Source organism: Rhinatrema bivittatum, chromosome 9, assembly GCF_901001135.1.
Source record: "Rhinatrema bivittatum chromosome 9, aRhiBiv1.1, whole genome shotgun sequence".
Taxonomy (NCBI): Eukaryota; Metazoa; Chordata; class Amphibia; order Gymnophiona; family Rhinatrematidae; genus Rhinatrema; species Rhinatrema bivittatum.
In genome coordinates, this window is record NC_042623.1 from 44053211 (window position 1) to 44080199 (window position 26989).

Sequence of the window (26989 nt, forward strand, 5' to 3'; positions counted from 1 at the left end):
TCAGCAGTAAAACTGTACTAACAAAAAGAACATATTTCGAAACAGCTGATGAGTGGAATATCCAATAATTAAAAACTCATATAAAACATTTCCAGATACCAACAAAATATTTCAAAATAGCAGACACAAAGATCCAGTAATGAAAAATAATAAGGATACAAAAATTTTTTTGCTCTGCATACCTGGGAACGTTTGATATCCAGGTGTCCTGAGATTGTTCTGAATTAGCAGGAGGTGGGGTGGTTTGCTTGGAACTTTCTCCTCTCTCAGTCACATACCAGCGCTCTCTCTCTCACACTGGCTCTCAATGACACACCTATACACACATGCTCTCAGTCACTCACATATACAAATGTTTTTTCTCTCTCACTTATATAGGCTCTTAATTACACATTTACACACATGCTGTCTATCTTTTCACGCTTACACACACACAGGCTTTCAATCACATAAATACATGCTGTCTTTTTCTCTCACACACAGACTCTCATTCACATGCTTACAAACATGTCCTCTCTTTCTCTCATTTACACACAGGCTCTCAATCACATACTCACATGCTCCCTCACCTAAATCAGCTCTCAATCACACACAGACACACATGGTCTCTCTCTCTCATTTAAACACAGGCTCTCAATCACATACTCACATGCTCCATCACCTAAACCAGCTGTCAATCAGACACAGACACACATGATCTCTCTCTTACTTATACACACAGGCTCTTAATCATACATACACATGATCTCTCTCACACACAAAGGATCTCAATCATACACACATACTCTTTCAAACAAACAGGTTTTCAATTACAAACTTACACATACAGGTTCCCAATGGTAAACTTACATTCATGCTCTCTCTCTCACAGGCAGGATCTCAATCACAGACATACTCTCTTTCACATATACAGGCTCTCAATCATTCACATACATGCAATCTCTCCCTCACACACACAGGATCTCAAACACACATGCTTGCTCGCTCATTCACTCTCTCTCCCCCCCCCCCCCCCCCGGGAACTCGCGGCAGCAGCAGCCACCTCCCAACGCTAACCTCCTTCATTTTCAGCCCTCGCGGAGGCGAAGGCGGAGTCCCATCGGCCGCGGTTGAAGATTTTCATTTTCCTCCGAGCCGCGCTGCAGTCTTCTTCCCGTCGGACACTAGCGTGCCTGCGCGGGTCTTCCCGCGCAGGCACCCGATGCTCTCCACTTCCTCTTCCGGGCCGCGGGAAGAAGAGAGCACCGGCGTGCTCTCGTCTTCCCGCGGCCCGGAAGAGGAAGTGGAGAGCATCGGGTGCCTGCGCGGGAAGACCCGCGCAGGCACCCGATGACTCCAGCGCTGGCACCCGGCTGACACACGATGACTCCCGCGCAGGCACCCGGATGACTCCAGTCGGCGTGCTCTCTTCTCCTCCCCCCGGCGGCCCGGAAGAGGAAGTGGTGAGCATCGGGTGCCTGCGCGGAAGAAGAGACCACGCTAGTGTGGTCTCTTCTTCCCGCGCAGGCACCCGATGCTCTCCACTTCCTCTTCCGGGCCGGGGGGGGGGAGGAGAGGAGAGCACGCCGGTGCCGCTGACTCCAGCTGTCCTGCCGCGTTCCGCCCGGGCTGACAGCATTTTAAGCCCGGGCGGCGGAGGACCGGGGAGCAGCTGGGTCAGCGGGGAACCGCGAAGTATGGCGACACTTGTCTGCGAGCCAGATGCAGCCCTCAAAAGAGCCATATCTGGCTCGCGAGCCATGGGTTCCCGACCCCTGGTCTACACGGACAACCAAGTCGCGATGTTTTACGTAAACAAACAAGGAGGGTCCGGTTCATGGTCCCTTTGTCAGGAAGCCCTGCTGATCTTCCAATTAGCACATCAACATTCCATTCATCTGCAAGCAACATACTTACCAGGAATTGCAAATTCCAGAGCGGACAGATTAAGTCGGGTATTTTATCCTCACGAATGGACTCTCAACACAGATGTAGTTCAAACTCTTTTTCGAAGGGGGCAAGATGGCCGCATATTGAGAAGCGGATAAAGAGCTCTCTCAAAGCCTGTTCCTGGAAATTTATAATTCCTTGGTTAATTTTTTCCTTTTTGAATTTTAAAATGCCTCACACGAAGCGTAAAGCTCGTTTGAAAGAAACTACAATCTTAAAAGAAGAAAATAGTCAACAGGCAAAGATTGAGAGTTTTTTTGATCTTACCCCAAAAATGCCGGGAGTGAAGACCGCGGAGGGAGAGACCCAGGAGCTCGGGGTAACTCCCATGGTCGAAGAAATCTCACTCAGCCCTGGCGCTCCAGAAACGCCACCGCTACCGGGAGGTCAGGCAAGAGCAGAGGAGGAGGAAACATCGCGAGACTCGCAGGAGGAGAGGAGCGAGCAAGCCCCCCCCCCAATCGGCCCGACGGAGACAGCGAGGAGATGGCGTTTAGAGGAGTCGGAGGAGCAATGGAAGGATTGACTACCTCCACTCCCTTACCCCAAAGAGCTTTGCCGGCGCGGGACAACCTAGGAGAATCAGCACTCCAAGATCTGGTAAATTTACAGACAAAACCTGTATTTTCTCTTCAAAAGCCTCCCGTGGTTACTCTAGACACTGTATGGAACGCATTGGTTTCAATTGAATCAGTTGTTACTACTCTGACACAGGCTTTTTTAGATTCTAATAAAAGAAGTTTAAACATCGAAAAAGTGGTAAAGGTTCAACAGGAAAAAGTGGAGAAAATTGAGGACAAGATCACTAAAATGGGAAAAGTACAAGAGACCTTAATAAAAGCTGAGGTAAATGCTGAAAGAAAATTTGAAATTAAAGAAAATTCACTTCGTTATTTAAATCTTCGATTTGTGAATTTTCCTGTGGTGAAGAGACTAAATCCAGTTGAAATGTTAAAGGAATATATGTTAGAATCTTTAAAAATACCTAAAGAAATTACACCGGAGATTACAAAAGCATATTTTGTTTCCAAGAAATCTGTGATAGCTACGGGAGAAGAAGAGGAAGCACAACATTCCTTGCAGCAATCTTTGAACACCACTGATTTGATCGAGACATCAATACACACTGAGATTAAGATAAGAGGAACATTATTGGCCACGTTTGCCTTTGAACAGGATAGAAATCTTGTTTTAAAATTCTTCTTTAGAAATAGAACTGTTCAGTATTATGGTCAATCTGTGTGGATTTATCCGGATATTGTTCGTCCAACGCAAGAGCGTAGGAGAAAGTTTTTGCAGATGAGATTAGAAGCCCAAAATCTAGGCGCAAGTGTAATGTTGAGATATCCTTGCAAATGTCTCTTAAGATATCGGGAAAATAAATACATCTTTTACGAACCTGACCAACTAAGGGGGTTCTTAGATGGTAAAAGTGGTAGTGCTGTATCCTAAGTAAGAAATTAGGGGAAGTGTTTCTCAATGTCGGTATATTTCTTATTTGATGTAATACCTAGTAATAGAGCTTCATTATACCTTAAGTACATTTTGCCCCCCATATTTCCTTAGATTAGAGATCTGTGATTAATCTGTATTACCGTTGAAATTTTCTTTTTTTTTTCCTCTATATGTAACTTGAATGGATCTCTTAATACTTGTTGATATATGATGTAAATATATCTGAAAATAGCATAAAAAAAATTTAAAAAAAAACTCTTTTTCGAAAATGGGGGACTCCGACAATAGATCTCTTTGCAAAAGAGGAGAACACTCAACTTCCTCGTTTCTACTCACTGTGGCCAACTCCCAACAGAATAGCACAAGATGCATTCCTAATTCCATGGCACGAAAGCCTGATGTACGCTTTCCCTCCGATACCGCTCATCACAAGAACTATTCAAAAGTGTATAACAGACCGGACACAATTAATCCTCATAGCACCTGCGTGGCCCAGGCAACCATGGTACAGTTATCTACTTCGCCTTTCCGTAACAGACCCGATTCGTCTGCCGAATCAGTCAGATCTACTAATCCATCAACAAGGTATGTTTCTTCACCCACTTCACGCCTCTCTTCACTTGATGGCAACACATTTCTGCAACAGCCCAGCAAGTATTGTTGGAATCTAGGAAACGGTCAACTAGGCACAATTATGGATTCAAGTGGAAACGTTATACCAATTGGTGCACATCTAACAAAATTCCCCACTTGGACTGTTCCCCGGAGCTACTTCTGGACTACCTTTATACCTTATATGCTTCGGATCTTGCAATCACCTCGATTAGAGTTCATCTGAGTGCAATTGCAGCTTACCATAGACCATACCAAAATCAGCCTATCTCCACTCACCCATTGGTGTCTCGTTTCATCAAAGGACTCCTGCATCTTCGTCCGCCCATTGCTAAACCACCAGTGCCGTGGAACCTGAACGTAGTATTAGAACAACTAAAGTTACCACCATTTGAGCCCATGGACTCTGCTCACATAAAATACTTAACCTGGAGGGTAGTATTCTTAACAGCAGTTACTTCTGCAAGAAGAGTCAGTGACTTGCAAGCCTTAGTTCACTACGCTCCATATCTACAGTTTTTCCACCAAAAAGCAGTTCTTCGAACTCACCCAACTTTCCTTCCAAAAGTAGTATCGCCCTTCCATTTAAATCAAACAATAGAATTACCAACATTCTTTCCCAAGCCTCATTCCAACGACGGGAACGTATGCTGCATACGCTGGACTGCAAGAGGGCATTAGCGTATTACAAACAAAGAACACAATCTGCTCAACGGGCTTCTCAACTTTTTGTTTCCTTTAACCCTAACGCGCCAGGTCTACCAGTGACCAAACGAACAATATCTAGCTGGATAGCGCAATGTATAACATTTTGCTATGCTAAACAAGGTAAAACTCTACCGAAGTTTCCAAACGCTCATCAAGTGCGAGCTACGGCAACATCCATAGCACATCTTCACCACATCTCTCCAATAGACATCTGTAAAGCGGCTACGTGGTTATGTCTAAATACCTTCACTTCCCATTATTGTTTAGACCAACAACCAATGACTGATGCAAAAGTCGGTCAAGCTGTACTGCAATCCTTCTCAGTGTAAAAAAAAAGAAAAAGGAACAAAAGAGGACATACAACTATGCATTGCAACAAAGGGCCGACTACCACTTCCAAAATCACGCTTTAAAAAAAAAAAAAAAAAAGGAGAATGACTCAAATAGGAGCTTTGGACTCCCATGACAGCATGGCTAAGTCAGCCCTGCTAACAATGGGGAAAAAGCAAGTTTGTTTACCGTAAATGGTGTTTCCGTAGATAGCAGGATGAATTAGCCATGCTGACCCGCCCTTCTCCCTGTTAGTCGACCATTCCCCTTATATCCATATGACTACACTTAATTACAGACTGAGGAGAATCTGTTACTTCCTGCGTGGGAACACACGCATAGCCGCAGAGGAAGCAAAACTCTGACCTCTGTTTGACAAGCTCTGCCTCCCGGGCCCTGATGGACAGTTCCCATGACAGCATGGCTAATTCATCCTGCTATCTACGGAAACACTGTTTTGTTTTCAGTTTTTATTTTATTTTGTTAAAAGCACAAGGAAAAAAAATCAGTGTAAAAGTCGTTGTTCCATTGATTTATTTTTATCATCACATTGAAAGCTCCAGGAAAAATAAAATAAAAACTGAAAGCAAAGATCCCGATATATACATATCACTAATTCACCGTAGGGAGAGAGTTTGTCGAAAGATAATTATTTTTTTTTCTTATAAACACATATAAACATACATATATATATATAATGTGTGTACATATGTATATGTTGACTAGCTAACTGAGCAAGCATAATGTGAAATTGACTGAGGCATATTTTTAGAAACAAAGGGGTAGATATTAAAAGAAGCGCGCGCGGGGTACACTTGTGCGCGGTACCCTGCACGCACAAATGTACACCCAATTTTATAACATGCGGGCAGGAGCAGGTTTTCGGGGTTATGCGCCTAACCCTTTGAAAATCTGCCCCAAATTGTTTATAATCCTATATATAGTATAGTATTATTTATTCATACCTTCAAATACCATATCGACAGATTACTCTTTCCCTGGGACTTTTTTCACCCTGATGTAGCTTCTAGAATGATGAAAAATAACATTTTATGTATTTATTTATTTTTATTTTTTCTATACCGACATTCCTGTAAAAGTACAAATCATATCGGTTTACAATGAAACTTCAATTTCGCTCTAAGGCGATACATGGAACAATGAGGCCAGTTAACAGTAGAAACACTAAACGTAACCTAAAACTCTAGAGACTCATTTTAACATAATCTAAAACTCATGAAACTCGTATTAACAGAAAATACAGTAAATAATATAAATAAATCAATATAATTGATGCGCATAAATAAGCTCAGGGGACGGAGGTAAAGAGGAGAAGGTAGAACATCTCTTCCCCCCCCCCCCCCTCCACAGTTAGTGCTTGCAAGCGACACTAGTTCTTTCGTTAACCAAGGACTTGAGGGAAGTCTTAGAGCCTAACTCTCTCTGCACTGTTGTTGTGCAAGCAGGGTCTGCTGAGTTAGCTGCCTTTTCTCCTCCCTAGAGCTCAAGTGCATTACTTCTATATTTATAGTCTGTCTTTTCCATCAAGACAGGAAGACCAAACTTGAATGTCCTGCATGGCATTTCAGAGTGCTACAGTCAAAGTGAATTGGCTGGCTCAGCCTCATGTTTTCTTGCGGTTCATTTTTCTCATATGCCATGTGTCCCTGATTTACTTACTGAAAGCTTTAGATAATTTTCAGTCATGATTCCTTGTAAATCCTTGTAAAGTTTTAGCATTTTTTTAGTTTCACTTTTCTATCCAGTGCCATGTTTATTTCACTGTTGTGTTTCACTCGGTCCATTATTGTAGCCATGTTGATTCAGTATGTATTGGACATTTCTAAGATCAAATGAATTCAATAAAATCTAATCAATCAAAAAAAGAAAAAGCTGCTTAGGTGAGAAGAAGGGGGAGAGAAAGTTACTTTATAGGTTAGTTTTGGTGAATGATAGCAGTAGTAGCTTTAATCTGTAAGCATATAAAGAAGTCATAACAGCAGTGTGCTTTATTTTAATGTATGTCTAATTACTGCCTTTTCCTCCCATTATGTCCAGTGGAGTTGGGCTAAATAAGTAGTGAAGAGAGTTATGTCAGTGGCATTGTGCTATAACTAAAGTATGGGTAAATGTGTTTGACTTCTTATCCTTAGTTTGCAACACTGCAGCCCATGAATGGTTCATGGGTATCCTATGCCTTTTTGTATAGGGGACAGACGTCACTGCAGTGACTTTATATGTAGCTTAAGCATATTGCAGTGAGGCTAGTACTTTAATTTTCATAATAAATGTCTACCCTGCTTTGAGGTTTGTTTTCAAATAGTAAGCGAGAAATCATAAGTTAGATATAATGAGGCATTATTTTATTTATCTCATCTGTGTATTCATTGCAGTTCTGCCTCCTGAGCTTGACTGGCCTCAAACTCAGAATTGCCTTTTAAACATTTGCCCAACCTTTCTGAAAAGCTCTTTACTCTGGTGTCTAAATGGGTGAATCTCTCAACCTGTGTCTTAAAATTAGTGGTATTTCTTGAATTTTTTAAAATTGGTTTTAAAACCGAGCACCTCTTTCTTTTATATTACTAGTGTTGTGGCATCACTTCTTAGCTGCAGAAACAGTTTAATATCTCTACTATTAATTGAAATATAGAAGTTAAATAATTAACATACTTTATATCTTTGTTCTCTGCTTTTTTGGTCATACCTTTCTTGAGTAATTTATATTTAGATTGAGAATTTTTAATGTTTTACCTCACTGATGGATCCTCTGACAATTCAAAATTTCAGTTTAGCAGTCGGGAAAAACCACATGCTTAAATTTAATAAGAAGAAATTAGTATTATGTCAGTGGTTTTCATTGCTTATTTTTTATGTTTTTTCCCCAAGACAAGCATGATGGCACTCCTCACACATGGGTGATTTCATCTGAAGGAGCTTGGCATGAAAAACTTAGGTCAAAGTTTCTAGAACTTTGTCTGAGCCTCTCTGCGAATGCCCGAGCATGTATTATATCGTGCGTCCGTGTGGGGTCCCTTCAGTCTTACTTTTTCCGTGGAGCCCAGTAGTTGTGGTTTGTGAGTCTCTAAAAAATTTTTTTTTCTCTTTCTGCTTTATCTCGCTTTCTCAAACGTTTCACTAATGGGATTCATGGCTTATTGACATGGGGTCCCTTGGTTCCCTTGTGTATCGTCCTTACGTAAGTTTTTCGATCATTATTCTAAATTTTCTTTCATGTTTGCAAACCCTGTGGCGACAGTGTGCTAGGTGCCTGCTAGCCATTGACAGCCACTGCTATCGATTTTTGAGTTTTTGTTCCTTTTATTTTGCAACATCATATCATCTGGGTTCCACCTTTGTCCTCAATATGCAAGGACTATATCTATCACAAATCCCCATGATAGATGTGTTCTCTGCTTGAGGGCATTGCATAACATCCAGGGTTGCCATAGATGCACCCAGATGACCCCTAAAGGATGCCAAGCCCGTCTGGAGAATATGAAACAACTCTTTGGGTACTGGAAGACCAGTCTATTGACACTGACGGCCGCCTGAGCTAAACTGATTATCAACGAGCCATAGACATTGGTGGGGCCATCAGCTGCATCGGCATCAATGACTATCAAGGACCGAAGACAAGCCATCGCCTAGCTCCTCCAAGTCAAAGATCGGATCGGGTTCCTCTTCTTCGACCTTGTCAGTTGGGAAGGACCGTGCCAAGCCTCAAGGGAAGCCGAAGAAGCATCAGTATTGGTCCCAGTCAGTACATGGTGCCGGGCACCGAGATACTCCGGCTTTTGCCGAGAAGCCCCTGAAGCGCCCCTTGGTAAAAACGGCTCATCCTCCATAGTTCCCAGAGGTTTGCTGCATCCTCTGATGGTCCAGATGTCAGTCACTAATCCTCCTTTCGGTTCTGAAGAGAATCCGGTTATAGCTCCTGGCTACTAGTCAGTGATGGCATCTGCGATCTTCAAGAAGGAGCTGGAGAAACATGCAGCTCACTATGGAAAATGTGCTGCAGGGCCTCCGTATTGGAGCACTGACTGGACTGGCACGGTTGCTTCTCAAGCTGCTGCTTGGCTCCCTACAAGTGCTCATAGGTGTCCTACCAGCACCCCCCACTGTCTGTGTCTGCTGGGGCATCTGTGGTGCATCTGGTGGTTGTCCATGATTCCTCAGAGGAGGAAACTCCCCCAAAGATGGGATGCCATGGGGTCCGAGCCACCCATTCAGTTGTTCCGGTACTCATACCTATATCCCTGGCCGAGGACCAAGCACCACAGCATCCATTTCCTGTTTATGACAGTGACGAGGACCCCCTTTACTCCTGGGATGGAGACTTCTCAGAGGCTTCAGAAGATGTGGCATTGGTTGGCCTCCCCTCTGACCCTTCTCCTCCCCCCAGCAGAAAGACCTCTCTTTTGCAGGGTTTGTCCAGTTGATTGTCTGCAAATTAAATGGAATGGCTTTGCCAAATTAAAGAATACCTGACAGAAGATGCTGAATATACTTCAGAACATGGAGCCTCCCAGTGCACGAGATCCTTATGGAGTTAATGATGAAGATGTGGGAGAATCCACTCTGTGGCTCCCATTAATTAGAAGTCTGATGTGGTGTACCTTATCCAGAAGGCTCCTGGATTCGACAAGTGCCAGCTGCTGCAACAATCATTTGTGGTTAATTCCGCTCCCAAGAAGGCCAAGCACCTTCGAACCTACTCTTCTGTGCTTCCTGGGAGGGGAAGCACACCGGATTAGGTGCTACAACCCAAGAAAGAGATCTAGGTGTCATAGTGGATAACACATTGAAATCGTCGATACAGTGTGCTGCGGCAGTCAAAAAAGCAAACAGAATGTTGGGAATTATTAGAAAGGGAATGGTGAATAAAACGGAAAATGTCATAATGCCTCTGTGTACAATTCTGGTCGCCGCATCTCAAAAAAGATATAATTGCGATGGAGAAGGTACAGAGAAGGGCTACCAAAATGATAAGGGGAATGGAACAACTCCCCTATGAGGAAAGACTAAAGAGGTTAGGACTTTTCAGCTTGGAGAAGAGACGACTGAGGGGGGATATGATAGAGGTGTTTAAAATCATGAGAGGTCTAGAATGGGTAGATGTGAATCGGTTATTTACTCTTTCGGATAGTAGAAAGACTAGGGGGCACTCCATGAAGTTAGCATGGGGCACATTTAAAACTAATCGGAGAACGTTCTTTTTTACTCAACGCACAATTAAACTCTGGAATTTGTTGCCAGAGGATGTGGTTAGTGCAGTTAGTATAGCTGTGTTTAAAAAAGGATTGGATAAGTTCTTGGAGGAGAAGTCCATTACCTGCTATTAAGTTCACTTAGAGAATAGCCACTGCCATTAGCAATGGTAACATGGAATAGACTTAGTTTTTGGGTACTTGCCAGGTTCTTATGAACTGGATTGGCCACTGTTGGAAACAGGATGCTGGGCTTGATGGACCCTTGGTCTGACCCAGTATGGCATGTTCTTATGTTCTTATGATCCGAGGGCCCTGGATACTCTTGGGAGGAAGGTGTTTTGGGGAACTATGCTCATGGCCCACATAGCAGCCTTCTAGCTCTTCATGTGCCAATACACCTTTATTCCTTTTCTGCAAAAGGGAACTGACTATGCTCTCTTGATCTAAAAGACACCGACACTTACATAGAGATCTTCCCCAGTCACCAGAAGTATCTCAAATTTGTGGTGGGAAACCAGCACTACCAGTACTGTGTTCTGCCGTTTGGGCTGACATCCGCCCTGCGGGTCTTCTTTAATTCTTGGCCGTGATGGCAGCACATATTTGCAGACTTGTAGTGCACATGTTTCCTTATCTGGATGGTTGGCTAATCAAGAGCTTCTCTGAGGCAGGAGCAGAGGAGTCTGTGTGCTTGATGCTGGAGTCACTAGGGTTCATCATCAACTAGCCCAAGTCCCATCTCAGCCCATCACTTTAATTGGAATTCATCTGTGCTCTCCTAGACATAGCTCAGGCCAAGGCATTCCTGCCGCAGCAGAGGACTATCACCCTGATTGCCATCATGGTAGAGATCTAAGCAAGTCAGCAAACATCAGTTTGGCACATGTTCAGACTGTTTGGCCACATGGCTGCAACCATGCATGTTACTCTCATTGCACCTCTTGAGAAGAGTCCAGTGGACCCTGAGGTCCCTGTGGTTTCAAGTCACTCAAGATCCTTGGGACTGCTTTCATGTCACTCTGTCACTCCTGGACTCTCTTGGTAGTGAGAAATTTCCAATTTAGGGTGTAGAGTGATCTAGATGGACTCAGCACCTAGGGCCTTTAGTCCGCCCAGGAATGTCAGATTCAGATCAACTTCCTGGAGCTCCTAGGTTATATGGTACACACTATGGGCTTTCAGAAATTGACTGTCCAATTAAGAACATAAGATATGCCATACTGGGTCAGACCAAGGGTCCATCAAGCCCAGTATCCTGTTTCTAACAGTGGCCAATCCAAGTCACAAGTACCTGGCAAGTACCCAAACATTAGATAAATCATAAGCTACTATTGCTTATAATTACCGTAATAGCAGTTTATGGATCTTTCCTCTACAAACGTATCCAAACCTTTTTAAAACCCAGTTACACTGACTTCTGTAACCACATCCTCTGGCAATTAATTCCAGAACTTAACTATGCGCTGAGTGAAAAAGAATTTTCTTGGATTTGTTTTAAATGAGCTACTTGCTAACTTCATGGAGTTCCCCCTGGTCATGCCGGCATATAAAAATAAATAAATAAATAAATTCTATTATCTGAGAGAGTAGATAACCAATTTACATTAACTTGTTCAATTCCTTTCATGATTTTGAAGACTTGTCATATCCCCCCTCAGTCGTCTCTTCTCCAAACTGAACAGCCCTAAATTCTTTAGCCTTTTCTCATAGGGCAGATGTTCTGTGCCTCTTAACATTTTTGTCGCCCTTCTCTGCACTTTTTCCAGTGCAGCTATATCGTTTTTGAGATGCGGTGTCCAGAATTGCACACAGTATTCAAGGTGTGGTCTCACTATGGAGCAATAGAGAGGCGTTGACATCCTCTGTTTTATTTGCCATTCCCTCTCTGTTGGGATGCCCTGACTCTAATGCTACATTAGTATCCTTTGAAGATACCTCCCTCCAAACCATGTGCTACTGAGTGACTGTCATCTTTCCCCTTTGTTTTAGTTTAAAAGCTGCTCTATCTCCTTTTTAAAGGTTAGCACCAGCAGCCTGGTTCCACACTGGTTAAGATGGAGCCCATTCCTTCGGAAAAGACTCCCCCCTTCTCCTAGGACAGTGATGGCCAACCTTTTGAGCTCAGTGTGTCAAAATTCATAAAAAAACTGAGCATAACTCGGGTGGTGTGTCACTTCTAAAAAATCCATAATTTTGTGATATTTGTAGCTCTAATTAATACAAAGTTATAACTTTAATATATGTACTGTATTTATTAATAAAGCAAAAACAAATAATTCTTTACCTTACCTGCTTAATGACTTTTTTATTGCTGAATTTCATTGGCTAAATCTTCAATTGAAGGTTGGTATTTAATACACTTCAAGCCCAAGCAAACGTTACAAACTTCATCTGTCAGTCGGTTTCTTTTATTGGCTCCCAATCATTTTCACATCACTCCCTCCCCATCCCCCAGGCATGCACACATTCATTCTCACACACATACACCCCCAGGCAGAGTCCCATTCATACACATGCACACACTAAAGGCAGACCTCCCCTCTCTTTTGCCAGCAACCTCGGAACCTCTCTCATTCCTCTGCTGCCACTGTCACTGCTGCCACATGGCTATTGGGGAGGTGCCGATTGCTGCTATTGACACTGAAGCCCATTCTGCTGCCTCCTCTGTGCAGGCCCCGTGGGCTTCCACTTTCTCCATGCTGATTTCCTACATTGTGAGATCTGTAGAGAAAGTGCTATTCTTGCACATTCTCAAAGATTACATGTGCCAATCACTAAAAAGTAATTTATTTTTTTTTTGCCTTTGCTGTCTGCTCTTAATTTTCTAATTGGTTGGTCACAGGCTTTTTTTCCACCTTCCCTTTCTTATTTTTTTGCCAATTCCTTTTATATTGTCTTTTTTTTCTGTTTCTTTTTTCTCCATCTTCTTCCCTCAAACACAGTCAGGTTCTCATTCTCACATGCATTTCTCTTTCTCACACACACACAGGCTCTCACTGTCACATGCTCTCTCTCATACAACCATTCATAAACACAGTCTCTCACTGGCACATGCTGTCTGACTCTCACACACACAGGCTCTCTCTCACTCCCACATGCTGTCTTGCTCAAGCACAGGCTCTCACTCACATGCTGTCTCTCTCACACACACACAAAGGCTCCTCACATGCTGTATCTGCAAACATTCAAGTCCTCACTCTCAAACACAATCTCTCAACTCATCTCATACATGCACACACACACACCCCCTCTACAGAACCTCAGCCTCTCTCTCACCTCTGGGCCTCTGGGCTCTGCAGCGGCCCTGATCTTCTCGGGCCGCTGTGGCCCTGCTGCCGGGCCTCTTCCTCTTCTTGGGCCGCTGCGACTTGGAATTCGTGGTAGTCCGTAAGCGCAAGTGCTGCTCCTCTTCTGCACGCGCTGATGCTTCTCCTCCTTCCTGCCCTCGCGGCTCCGGCAACGTTTACTTCCGGGGCTGCACAGGCAGGAAGGAGGAGGAGCATCAGCACGTTTAAATGTGATCTTTTTCTTCGGGCCGTGGTGAGGTGAGCCTCACCATGGCCCTGCCTATCTGCCTGTCGCTGCGCCGCATGAGCCTCCCTGCGCCCGGGGGCATTGGGGGGGGGGGGGGGGTGGAGGGGTCTGGAGGGTGAGGGGATACTAAAAAAAACTAATCTTAAAGGGTCGGCGCAGCTGGAAAAAAAAAAAGGCTCGGCACAGCCGATTAAAAAAAAAAAAAAAAATAAATTTCCTGATAGTCCATGAAACGCTGCGCGTGTCAGCAAAAACGTCTCGGCGTGTCACAGGTTAGCCATCACTGTGCTAGGACAAGCAGGATGGAAGTTCTCACATGTGGGTAACATCATCTGACGGAGCCTGGCAAGGAAAACTTTTGTCAAAGTTTCTAGAAATTTTGGCCCGCAGACTGAGCATGCCCAGCCTGTCACTATCCACGCATGCACGCGAGGTCCCGCTTCAGTCTTTTTTTTTATGCGGTGTAGCTGCCTTGCGGTTCGTGGAGCTCCACTCGTTTGTTGTCTTTGCCTCTATATTCCCGAGTTGCGTTCCATTCCTTGTCTGGTCGCCCTTCGCGGTCGGTGCCTTCCTAGGACGGAGGGTCTTTTTTTGGCCTTTTTTCTCGATCTTGCAGTCGATTCCCAACTCTCCACCTCCCGGTGCCCGTCAATCATCGACTGCACACCAGGTCTTTTTCATGGCATTGACTGGTTTTCGACTGTGCCCCCAGTGCCTGCGGACTATGTCCATCACGGTCCCTCTCAAGGTTTGCATCCTCTGCCTGGGGGCCACGCACGATGTCCATGGGTGCCATCTGTGCGATCAGATGACACCCAAGAGGTATTGAGCATACCTCGACAAAACAGTGAAGCTTTTCGGGACCCCGAAATCCTGCATCGGTTTCTTCGACGCCCAAGGATCCATGGGGGATCAGTCTCTTTCTCTCCCCCTCATGACCCCTCTAGTCAGCACCCCTAAGGATCGAGGAGAGGGTGATTGATCCTCAGTAGTTTTCTTCTCCCCCAAACCTCTGGGTCATCGACCTCTGCACCGGGGAAAGACCAGGCCGAGCATCATAAGCAATCCCGGAAGCACCGGCACTATTACCCATCCCGGCACGGTTCTGGAGCAGCATCGGCAGGCTCTGGCCACCGATGCCCTCCACTGGAGTGATCCTGATCCTCGGGTCCTCCGAGGAAGATGAGGCCACCGGGCCAGGTGTCCTCGCCCACAGTTCCCCGAGCCGCTGCCGGGCCCCTCTGGCTTGCCGCAGCCGTTGACCCCCTCTGCCGGGGGATCCATCAGTGCTGCTGGTACCCCGGCGTCCTCCGAAGCCCTCTGAGCCCAGGATTGATACCCTCATGGCCTTTGCCCTCGGCGCCCTGGCCCAAGTGAGGAATAGGGTCCTTTATGATCCATGGGGTGATGACTCCACAGACTTGTCCTCAGAGTACTCAGACAACCTCTTTCTTGGAGCTTTTACCCCCGGAGAAACAGCGCCGATTACCGCCTGAGGACCTGTCGTTTGCGGGGTTTCAGGGCTATGGCTGAGGCCATTCCCTTTCAACTCCTTCCAGAGGAGGATGCACGTCACAAGATCCTGGAAGTCCTCCAGTTCCTTGACACTCCTAAGGAGATCCTGGTAGTTCCAATCCACAATATTTTTAAGGAACTTCTCCTCTGTATGTGGGTACACCTCATCTCCGTTTCCCCAGTTAACAGAAAGGCCGATGCCACCTATTTGGTGCAACAGCCCTGGGGTTCGAGAAGAGGCAGCTCCCCTAGATGTGGGGACTAACATCCTGTTGTCCTAGGAGAACACCTGTTATAGATAAGCAACTGCACTTACCTGTTCCTTACAAAACTGAACTCCTCTCAAACACACAAACGTCGGATTGTTGCATGATTTTCTGACTACCTATTTAAAACAAAACACATGAACACACTAAATAATATATCCCAATAGTTTACTTCTCCATAATACTTTTAAGTTTTAAAAATTTCTCTAAGCAGTACTTACTGATTCTTTCCAGTGCTCCCATTGGATTGTGATCCAGTGGACAATCATGTGGCAATGTATTACATGAAAAAGAAGAGAGGTACAGGCTCTTACCTCCTGTGTCATGCAGTGGTCAGATTTGGTCATAGGCTAATACTCATGTATCTGGCGGGTCTGGAGAATGGGGTAGCAGATTGAATCGATCCTTCAGACCCCATGAATGGTCTCTGAAGCAAGGAGTAGCGAATCAGATTTTCTGCCTCTGCAGAATCCTGAAGATAGATCTGTTCATGGCCCCTTGGAACAGGAAAGTTCTTCTCTTCTGTTCCACATACAGGACAAATGGCAAGCTAGCCTCAGGTGCTTTTGCCCTCCACTGGGGCCAGGGTCTTCTGTATTTGTATACTTTGCTTCCACTGGTAATGAAGACTTTATGATGCTCAGAGAGGACAAAAGGACTATGATTCTCATAGCCCCTCATTGGCCGAGACATATTTGGTTTCTGCTCCTCTGGGAGTAATCCACCCAGAAACCAATCAGATTCTGGGGACTTCCCAGCTCTCATCACTCAGGATCAGTGCAAGTTGCAACATCCTAAGCTCCAGGCCCTGTCGCTTGCAGCTTTTGATGTTGAGGTTGATCCTGCAACCCCTCAACTTCTCAGAGGATGTGTGTCTTGTCCATGTAGCTTCCAGAAAGCTTTCCAATTGAAAGTCTTATGGACTGAAGTGGAAGAAGTATTCCATGTGGTATGAGCAAATAGCCCTAGATGCTTTCTCCTGCTCAACACTTGCTGCTTGATTACCTTTTATATCCATCTACTAGTCTCAAGACCATATTGGTTAGGGTTCACCATTGTGTTGAAGGTAAGCCCATCTCTGTACAGCCTATGGTTGTACGTTTCATGCAGGGCCTGCTTCATTTGAAGCCTGCCTTAAGGCCTCCTACTGTGTTCTGGGACCTCATCGTGATAGTAGCTCAGCTGATGAAAGCTCCTTTCAAGCCACTGTGCTCCTGTGACCTAAGGTGCCTGACTAGGAAGGTCATATTTTTGGTGGTGATCGCTTCAGGCCTTAGTGACTTATCCAACTTATACTAAATATTTTCTTGATTACAGATCCTAAGGTGGCATTGGACTTCCAACTTAACCAGTCAGTCATTCATCTAGCATTTTTCCCAAACCTCATACTCACCAATGTGATCAAGCCCTGCACATTTTGGATGCCTTATCCTTCTGTCTGGAGCAGACAGAACCCCATAGACAGTCCCCCCAGCATTTTTTTTTTTGATCAGAGCAAGCTGGATCTCCGATGCGAATCAGATGGTATTCAATTGGCTAACAGATTGCATCTCCTCCTGTAATGCCCAGGAAGGATTGCATCTTGTGGGTCATGTCAAAGCTCCCTCTGTCTGAGCCATGACAGTGTTGATGGCCCTCTTGCAAGCAGTCCCCATGAAGGAGATCCGCAAGGCTGCGATGTGGAGTTCTATCCACTCATTCATAGTACATTTCTCTTTGGACAGGAATAGCTGGGACAGTAGGTTTGGCCAATCTGTCTTTCCGAACTTGTTTGGGGTGTTGGACCCAACTCTGTTCCCACTTATGGCCCGTTATTTTTGTTTAGGCAGGCCCTCTCTTAAGATTACATATATGCAAAAAAAAGCCTGTTTCCAACAAAAATATAGTTGTTGGTGCCCATTGGCCCCAGTTGTTGTTCCCCCTTTTTTGTTGAAGGAATGCCAGTAGCTAGGGATTCACCCATGTGTGACACTGCTATTCTGCATGTCCTTAGAGAAAGCAGAGTTGCTTACCTGTAACACGTATTCTCTGAGGACAGCAGGATGTAGGTCCTCATGAGACCTGCCCGCCTCCCCATGGAGTTGGGTCTCCACGTCGTAAGTTTTTTCTTAAATTCTAGATTGTAAGACCGAAGGGATTTTATGTTTTAGAAACTTTGACATACGTTTTCCTTGCTCGGCTCCATTGCATGATGTCACCCATGTGTGAGGACTGACATCCTACTGTCCTCAGAGAACACCTGTTACAGGTAAGCAATTCTGCTGTTTTTTATGTCAGCAAAGTATTTAGAAGTGTCATTAAAATTGTTGCTATTGAAAAATGTGCCATATTTTAACTAATTTTATGTATTTTGATTTATTTTCCACTTTTCAGGCACTTTAAAGAGGATTACATTCAAGTACTAATAACCTCTCACTATGTTTTGTAGGGTTCAGCTCCTGAAATCGATCCTAGTGATGGTTCGAATTTTGGATGGGAGACTAAAATTAAGGCATGGATGGATCGTTATGAAGAAGCAAACATCAACCAGTATAGTGAGGGTGTTCAAAGAGAGGCACAAAGAATAGCTTTGAAATTAAGTGATGAAAATGATAAGGAAGTTATCAACAAGTCTGACATGAATACCAGCAATCTTATCTTCAGACCCCCAGTAGAGGTAGGGGAAATGCAATTTGGTGTTTTATTTTTCTTATTTTTGTAAAAGAAATGTTCAGCTCCAAATATAAGGGAAAATTAATACAACACTTTAAAGATAGCATGAAAAAGGATAAGGAGCGGTTGGGAAATCAGAGTTCAATAAAATAATTGATGGAATCAGAGCCTAACAGCTATTTTGAACATTTATTTTTGTTATTGCTTTTCTTTATAAGAGATGAAGTTGAAAAAAAATGTGAAAGTAGGATTTTTAATGGTGAGGGTCCAAATTGTTTTCAAAATTAGTTCATATGAATAAGATAGGACACCAGAAGAATGAGAGTGTAGGGCTGGTAAAGATGGATTGGGGAATGGTAAGAATAGTCAGCTTTTAGCAGAGAAGCAAAGAAACTCTGGTGAGTGTGGCTGGAGAGAGAGCAGGTTAGGAATGAAAGAGGAAGGGTCTGTCAGCTTTAGGAAGGAGGAGTACCATTTTTGTTTTGCTTTTCCTCTCAGCCATGTTTACGTTTTCTGTATGACTGTCAAAGATCTCTTCCAGATGGTTGCACCATACTGCATGAAGTTCTAAATCTGGAACCATTTATTTATTTATTTATTTTTCTATACCGATGTTCGAAGGACATCACATCGGTTTACAAGTAACAGGTGGATAAACATTACATCAAATAGTAACTGAGAAGTACATAAGATGAAACAAAAGGCAGAATAACAAGGTGTAACTGGATAAGGAGAAGAAAGATATATAACATTATAACATTATGAACATGGAATTTACAGTGTCAATAAATGCAGTTTGGTGATTTGGTGGAATTGGCAAGGGCAAAGAGGGGGGGGGGGGAGGATTATGTGAAGGCTTGTTTGAAGAGACAGGTTTTTAGGTTTTTTTTTAAATTTGTGGGAGCAGAGTTCCAGCCGCAGGTCAGGTGGCATATCATTCCAGTTTGAGGGCCCTGCTATGGATGGTGCTTTCTTTTGTGGCCCTAAGGGGGGATTTAGTTAGGGGTATGTGTAATGAACCATTGTATGCGGATCTGGTGGGTCTATTGGAGGTGTGGAAGTGTAGGGAGTCGTTGAGCCAGTGTACATCATGGTTATATAGTGTCTTGTGTATGATAGTGAGATTCTTGTAGCGGATTCTGAAGGAGATTGGGAGCCAGTGGAGCTCTCGAAGCACGAGGGTGATGTGGTCCTTTCTGCGAGTGTTAATGAGTACTCTAGCAGCGGCATTTTGTAGCATTTGGAGTGGTTTGGTGGATGAGGGGAGACCTAGAGGAGGGAGTTGCAATAGTCTAATTTGGAGAATATTATGGCCTGGAGGACAGTGCGGAAGTCATGAACGTGAAGGAGGGGTTTAGGTTTTTTGAGGACATGAAGTTTGTGGTAGCATTCTTTCATGGTAGAGCTTATGAACTTTTTGAGGTTTAGTTGGCTATCCAGTATAACGCCGAGGTCTCGTACGTGTTGGGCGATAGGAATTGAGGGGGGAAAGGAGTTGATGTCAGTGATGGTCAAGGTGTTGGGAATGCGTGATATAATAAGGAGTCAGTTTTGGAGGCGTTGAGGGCGAGGTTCAGATTAGAGAGGAGGTGGGTGATTGAAGCTAGGCAGGTTTCCCAGGTCTTAAGGGATTTAGAGATTGATTCAGTAATGAGTATAAGGATTTGGACGTCGTCCGCGTAAATGAAATGGGAGAGTCCTAGATCAGATAGGAGTTGGCATAGAGGTAGCATGTATATATTGAAAAGAGTGGAGGATAGGGAGGAGCCTTGGGGTACACCTCGAGTTAGGTTGATAGGGTCAGATTCGCTGTTACCAATTTTGACTGTGTAGAGTCTATTATTGAGGTAGGATTCAAGCCAGAGAAGGGTGGTGCCAGCAATGCCAATTTCAGTTAGGCAGTTTAGGAGAATCTTGCGGCTAATGGTGTCGAAAGCTGAGGAGATGTCTAGCATAGCAAGAATGTAGGATTGCCCATTATTCATACCTTTAAGGAGGGTGTCAGTGAGGGCGATTAGGAGGGTTTCGGTACTATGGAATTTGCGGAAGCCAAATTGGGAGGGGTATAAAATATTGGGTTTTTTTCAAGGCGATCAGAGAGTTGGATGTTTATTATTTTTCCATAAGTTTGGCTAAGAAGGGAAGGATTGATATAGGTCGATAGTTGGTTGGTTCAGAGGGGTTGAGATTAGTTTTCTTAAGGATAGGTTTGACGATGACTTGTTTTAAGGAGGAAGGGATGTTGCCAGAGGTGATGGAACAATTGATGATATTGGCTAATGGTTTGGCTATTAGGTTAGGGATTGTCAGGAGGTATTTTGAGGGGATGGTATCAGTGGGATGTGCTGCAGGTTTAATTTTCTTTAGGAGGGTTTCTATTTCGGAAGAGGAGGTTGTCTCAAAGGAGTCAAGGGTCTCATAGTGGATTTTAGTGGGGATGCTTGAGAGGGTGGTGGAGGGAGGAAAGCTGGAAATAAGCTTAGATATTTTGTCGTGGAAAAAGTGGGCAAGGTTGTCACACAAGGTTTTGGTGTCGTTATCAGGGATTGGGGGGGGGGGGCAGTTTTGTTGAGATTGGAAACACGGGAGAAGAGGGCTTTGGCGTTGTATTGAATGTCGTGAATTCTGACAGCGTAGAAGTCACGCTTGCTATTTAGTATGGAAGTTCTGTAGAGGGTAAGGGGTGATTTGTATATAGACGGGAGGGGTTCGAGCGCCATTTCTTTTTGGATTTTCTTAGGTTAAGTTTGTTTTTTTTAGTTTGGGGGTGTACCAGGGTTTCCTAGAGTTGTGGGAGGGGTTTCGTTTTTTGGTTGTTAGGGGGCAGATTTTGTTGGCAATGTCGTTGGTGATATTGTTCCAGTTGGAGAGGGCAGATTCAGTGGCCTTTTTGAGAAAGGAGGGTTTAAGGTTCATCCTTGCCTGGACAATTGGCTGACCATGGCCAAATCTTATCAAGAAGGCATTTCTGTGTTACACAGAGATGGTCCACGTTCTAGAAGGCTGGGTAATCAATTTTGCAGAAAGCAATCTTTGGAATACGTAGGGGTAAGGTTAGATATGAAGGAAAATTGAGTGTATCTGATGGCGACAGAGTGATCAAGATTGGATGGATCAGGCTCAGACGTTTTCCCAGAGCTTGCGGTTATCTTCAGCTTCTAGATTCTATGGCTGCAGCCTTAAACCTAATTCCTTGGGTCAGAGCTCACATTCATCCTCTGCAAGCCACTCTTGTCTGTCATTTGTTGCCTCAATCTCAGGACTACGAGCCTTCCACTTCTGGTGAGGGAGAGCCTTTCTTGATGGACAACGTGGCAGAACTTGTCGAAGGGCATGAACTTAGAGCCACCCTCATGCATCCTTATGTGAGCTTGACAGGTTGGGGAGCACGCTGTCTGTGCCAAATAGTTCAGGACTTTATCTAGAGCAGCGGTTCTCAACCGGTGTGTCGCCAAGAACACGCAGGTGTGTCGCCACACTTCCCGGTCCCCCGCTGACCCAGCTGCTCCCCGGTCCTGCTCCGCCCAGGCTTAAAATGCTGTCAGCCCGGGTGGAACGCAACAGAACAGCTGGAGTGAGCAGCACCGGCATGGTCTCTTCTTCCCGCGTCCCCCCCCCCCCCCCCCCCGTGGCCCGGAAGAGGAATTGGTGAGCAGTGGGTGCGTGCGCAGGAAGAAGAGACCACGCTGGTGTGGTCAGCGTTGGCCCGAAGAACAGAAGAGAGACGCAGCCGGAGGAATGAGCAGCGCGGCTCTGAGAAAAACGAAGAAGAACGTCAACCCCCGTGGCCGATGGGACTCCTTTCTCCGCGCGAGGGTTGAAAATGAAGGAGGTTAGGGTTGGGAGGAAGCTGCTGCTGCCGCTAGTTCCGGGGAGGGAAGGAGACTGAATGAGCAAGCAAGCATGTGTGTTTGAGATCCTGTGTGTGAGTGAGATAGCATGTTTGTGAATGATTGAGAGCCTGTATATGTGAAAGAGAGTATGTCTGTGATTGAGAGCCTGCCTGTGAGAGAGAGAGAGAGAGAGCATGAATGCAAGTTTACGATTGGGAACCTGTATGTGTAAGTTTGAGATTGAAAACTTGTTTGTGTGAAAGAGTATGTGTGTGTGATTGAGATGCTTTGTGTGTGACAGAGATCATGTGTGGAGACTGTGTGTATAAGTAAGAGAGAGAGCATGTGTGTCTGTGTATGATTGAGAGCTGGTTTAGGTGAGGGAGTATGTGAGTATGTGATTGAGAGCTTGTGTGTAAATGAGAGAAAGAGAGAGAGCATGTTTGTAAGCATGTGAATGAGAGTCTGTGTGTGAGAGAAAAAGCATGTATGTGTGTGATTGAAAGCCTGTGTGTGTAAGCATGAAAAGATAGACAGCATGTGTGTAAATGTGTAATTAAGAGCCTATATAAGTGAGAGAAAAAGCATGTGTACATGTGAGTGACTGAGAGCATGTGTGTATAGGTGTGTAATTGAGAACCAGTGTGAGAGAGAGCGCTGGTATGTGACTTGAGAGAGAGGAGAAAGTTCCAAGCAAACCACCCCTCCTCCTGCTAATTCAAAACAATCTCAGGACAACTGGATATCAAATGCTCCCAGGTATGCAGAGCAAAAAAAATTTTGTATCTTTATTTTTCATTACTGGGTCTTTGTGTCTGCTATTTTGAAATATTTTATTGATATCTAGAAAATTTTTATATGAGTTTTTAATTATTGGATATTCCACTCATCAGCTGTTTTGAAATAATCTGTTCTTTTTGTTAGCATGATTTTACTGCTACTGATTTTATATTTCTTTATTTGTTTTATAAGGATGGGTGATGTTTCTTTTTTCCTTTATTACACTGCATACAGAGACTCTGGCTTGTTGCAGTTTCCAATTCAGATTTTTTTGCATGCTTCTAGTTACGCGTTTTGGTCTCTTTATTCTTTGTTAGGTGAGGATCAACACATGTGATTTAGGTGAGGTTTTCTGCTGGCGTGTAGTTTCTGTGTAGGGCTCTATAGCAGCCTGACTTGGTCTGTTTTCCTAATAGGAGATGTATTGGTGTCTTAAGGCCTGGTGTAATATTTTCAGTGTTGCCTTTTCTTAGGTAAGGTGGTTACTGTTAAGTGCTGGAAATTGGTGCTGTTTTGGTGTGGGATGTTTACTATTTATGCAATTTCTGTTCAGACAGAATACGTATCTTTTCCTTGTGTCATTTTAAACAATAAAAATAATTACCGGACCTTTACTTTTTATTTCCACCGTGAATTGTAATGAGCAGTGTGTCACACATTTGAGCGTGGCCAGTCAGGTGTGTCACGATGGGGAAAAAGGTTGAGAACCACTGATCTAGAGGAAGCATCCACAGATTGGACACTGGGGCTATAAGCTTATTCTTATAGCTTCTGCCCTCGGTGAAGGAAAGAGCAGTCAGAGTGTTCTCCAACAATACTACAGTGTCTAGCTCGCATCCATGGTAATGAGATTCCACTAGGGTGGCTCCAAGTTTCACCAAGAGGGTTAGCGGGGTTCAACCTGTTTGACTTTGGGTGGTAGCTGCACAAGGCTGGATAACTTTTATACCTGACTGATGACATGCAAAGCTAGCCAGTTAGGTTTAAATGTTATCTAGCTAAACTGAGTAATTATTTACAATCCTATTGTATGGATTTTGACATGGCACAGAATCAGAGAAGAGATTTCAGGTCTGATTTAAATATTTTGTGTAGTTGTAGGTGTTTTCCTCCATGTAAATTTTCCAGCCTCACTCAAGTTTTCCTAGCAAACAATATCCCCATCTGCTTTACAAAATGGTTGAATTGAATGTTAATTGTTAATGAACAAGATGTTTTTTAAAAGAAGTAGTTCTTTAGAGGAATAAAACTTACTTGAATGCATGTACTATTTTATTTGATGACAGGTTTTCAGATGTAATGTCAAATTTTAGATTAAAGTCAGGAGAGGCAAATGGGTTGTGGGAGTTTGGTTCATTATATTTCCTTAAGTGTTCAATAACTGTCTTGAAAGGGACCAAATTGTAATATTTGTGTATAAGTCTGTACATTGACTTTAACCTTAAGGCATTAGTGATCACTGAATTGTTTGGATGGAATACCTAGTTAAATTCTGTGTTAATTAAAAAAAAAAAATGTAAAGGTATAATTATGTCTTGAAATAATATAAATAAGATTTATACAGACATGGCTTTAACACACTTAGCAGTTTAATATTTTGAAAATCGTACATGCACCATGAAGAAGTTAAAAAGGTTGATGATTTGGGTTATATTACTTGTGACAGGACTGCATGAAACATTCTAAAGGAACAATGTGAGAAGGCACAAATATAGTTGCTGCCAAAGTACAGTTGTATAAAGAGGAGGAAATTTCATTTTTTAGGGGGGAGTAGAGGAGGAGCAGTTTTCTTCTTTTGGGGTTCTGGCACAGTTGGATCCAGCTTCTGTTTGGTTATTGCACAATGACCATTCACAACTACCCATGGATTTTTCCCCCCCCATTTTTATATCTCCTTCCCAAATTTCCAGATAGAGATTTAAATGTGAACTAAAAACATGGCTATTCAAAAATACATATAAATTAACTTAAAAACATCAGAATGTAGAGAGCCACAAAAACAAGAAGGACAAAAGATAATAATTGATTCATGAAGAATAAATCTAACAAGAGAATGTAAGATCATCAATGCAATGTACTGATTAACATGTGAAACTTACTATATTATTGGAATTTTCTGTACCCCTTGTCTTATGTTCTAGATCATTAATATGTAGTAGATTTTCATTTAATAGATATTAATGCCTGACAATGAATACTACCTCTGTAACCAATCATTGTTTGTTTGTTGATTTAGAGCTATGAATGTCACTTTTGTAAACTGTTGTGATCTATACATGGAACAACAGTATATAAAATGTCTAAATAAAATTAACCTAACCATTGCAGTGACAATCCAGGAACCATGAGCCATGACTCCCTCCAGGCTAACATGGATCCTATGCCTGGCTGCTAGGTATAACTGTTGAGCAATGGCTGAAGCTCCCCTCTTCTATTGGTATGAGCACTGCTTTTGCAGCATTCTCTCTCAGCTAGCCTAAGAATTGAACCCATGTCTACCTCTTGACCATGCACAGCCCTTCCACTTAGTCACCAGGCTGACCCTACTCAATCAGTTTTAGTATAGGTCTAATGCACTGAAAGGTTTTTCTCATTTCATGTTCATGGATAACGTGCTTAGTACATAGGCCCCTAGATTTGAACTGGCATCTCACAAAGTCTATGAACTAATTTTATTACTTTGCCCACTAGATCACACTTCTTTCAGTCTTCCTTCCAAATCTTTATTTAGGTACCAATTTATTTTTGTTTCTCTTCCTTCTAGAGCTCTGTGCAGAAAAATAAGAAAATTCTTAAAGCTGTCAAAGACTTGCCTCCTGACACACTTATTATTGAATACAGAGGAAAGTTCATGCTGAGAGAACAATTTGAAGCTAATGGATATTTCTTTAAAAGGTAACTTGTTTTAAGAATGGTAAAATCTCCAATTCAAATTCTGCTAAAATATAATTTAAAACATTACAGTTATTGAAGGAAAAGGTTGGAAGGGATCACAAGAGTCCATTTGTCGCCTCTAGGCAAGATCCTCTGTACCTAAACCATCCCATACAAATCTTTTATGCACTGTGTAAAAATATCCAGTGGTGAAAATGCTACCACCTTCCTTGGTAACATGCTTATCATTTTTTTGACATGCTTTTCTAGCTGGGGAGTTCAAGGCATGTTACAGATAGAACTGTTGATTATAGTACAGCATAATAATTATAGTGTAACATTCTTGTTAAATATAGAGAAATAGTTGGTATAGTGGACTACAGTAGATAAATTGCCTCTAATTTATCACCCAGATATCCAGTTACTACTGGATATTCAGAGGGATAGCTGTGTTGGCTTGGTGTAGCAAAAATGACGTGAGGTGGGTGGTGCCTCATAGACTAACCAGTTTCTACAAGGACAAGCAGGATGGTAGTCCTCACACATGGGTGACATCATCAGATGAGCCCTGATGCGGAAAAATTAAGTCAAAGTTTCTAGAACTTTGACTAAGCATGCCCAGCATGACCTAAACAATGCGTCCATGTGGGGTCCCTCTGCAGTTTCTCTTTTCCCGTGGAGCTGTAAGCCTTGTGGTGTGAGTGAGCTCACTTTGGCTGTGTTTTGGCATTGTGGAAAACGTTTCCTTTTTGCGATTTTTTTTTTTTTTTTTGCTATTCCATCACCGGGCCCTTCTCGATGCCTTTCCATAGTGCTTCTAGTTAGGGTTTTTGGTGATTCTGGTAAGTTTCCTTTCATGGTCAATTCTCCTTAGCTGCAGTGCATTGGTGCAGGCAGACCATCAATGCTCTGCCACCATTGTTTTAGTTCGTGCCCCTTTTGTTTCGTCTGACATGGCCACGTCTGGTTTTCAGCAATGCATTCAGTGCCCATGAGATATGTTTTCTGCCTGGGGAATTGCATGTCGTCTGGGGCTGCCATCTATACGCATAGATGACTCCGAAGGGACATCAGCTTTGACTCGACAAGATGGAGCAGCTCTTTGGATCTAAGAAGTCTGAGCCATCTGCATCGGCGGCATCGGCATCGAAGGACCAAAGAGCCGCATTGATGGACACTGAGCCATTGACATCGACGGGACCATCTGTTCCATTGATGCTGTCAGTGAATAGGGGTGCCGGAGACTGATCACCTTCTATCTCCTCCAGGCTGAGGACATCTGGTTCCTTGT

General features: G+C 43.6%; 1 protein-coding gene across 1 annotated transcript in view; it reads left to right on the forward strand.

Annotated features, from left to right (window-relative positions):
- The window catches only part of KMT2E (lysine methyltransferase 2E), a 607980-nt gene that overhangs the window by 189168 nt on the left and 391823 nt on the right, over positions 1-26989 (forward strand). Inside the window, 2 exon segments of the mRNA XM_029615154.1 lie at positions 17988-18215; positions 25589-25719. Of these exon segments, the coding sequence (XP_029471014.1) occupies positions 17988-18215; positions 25589-25719 (359 nt within the window).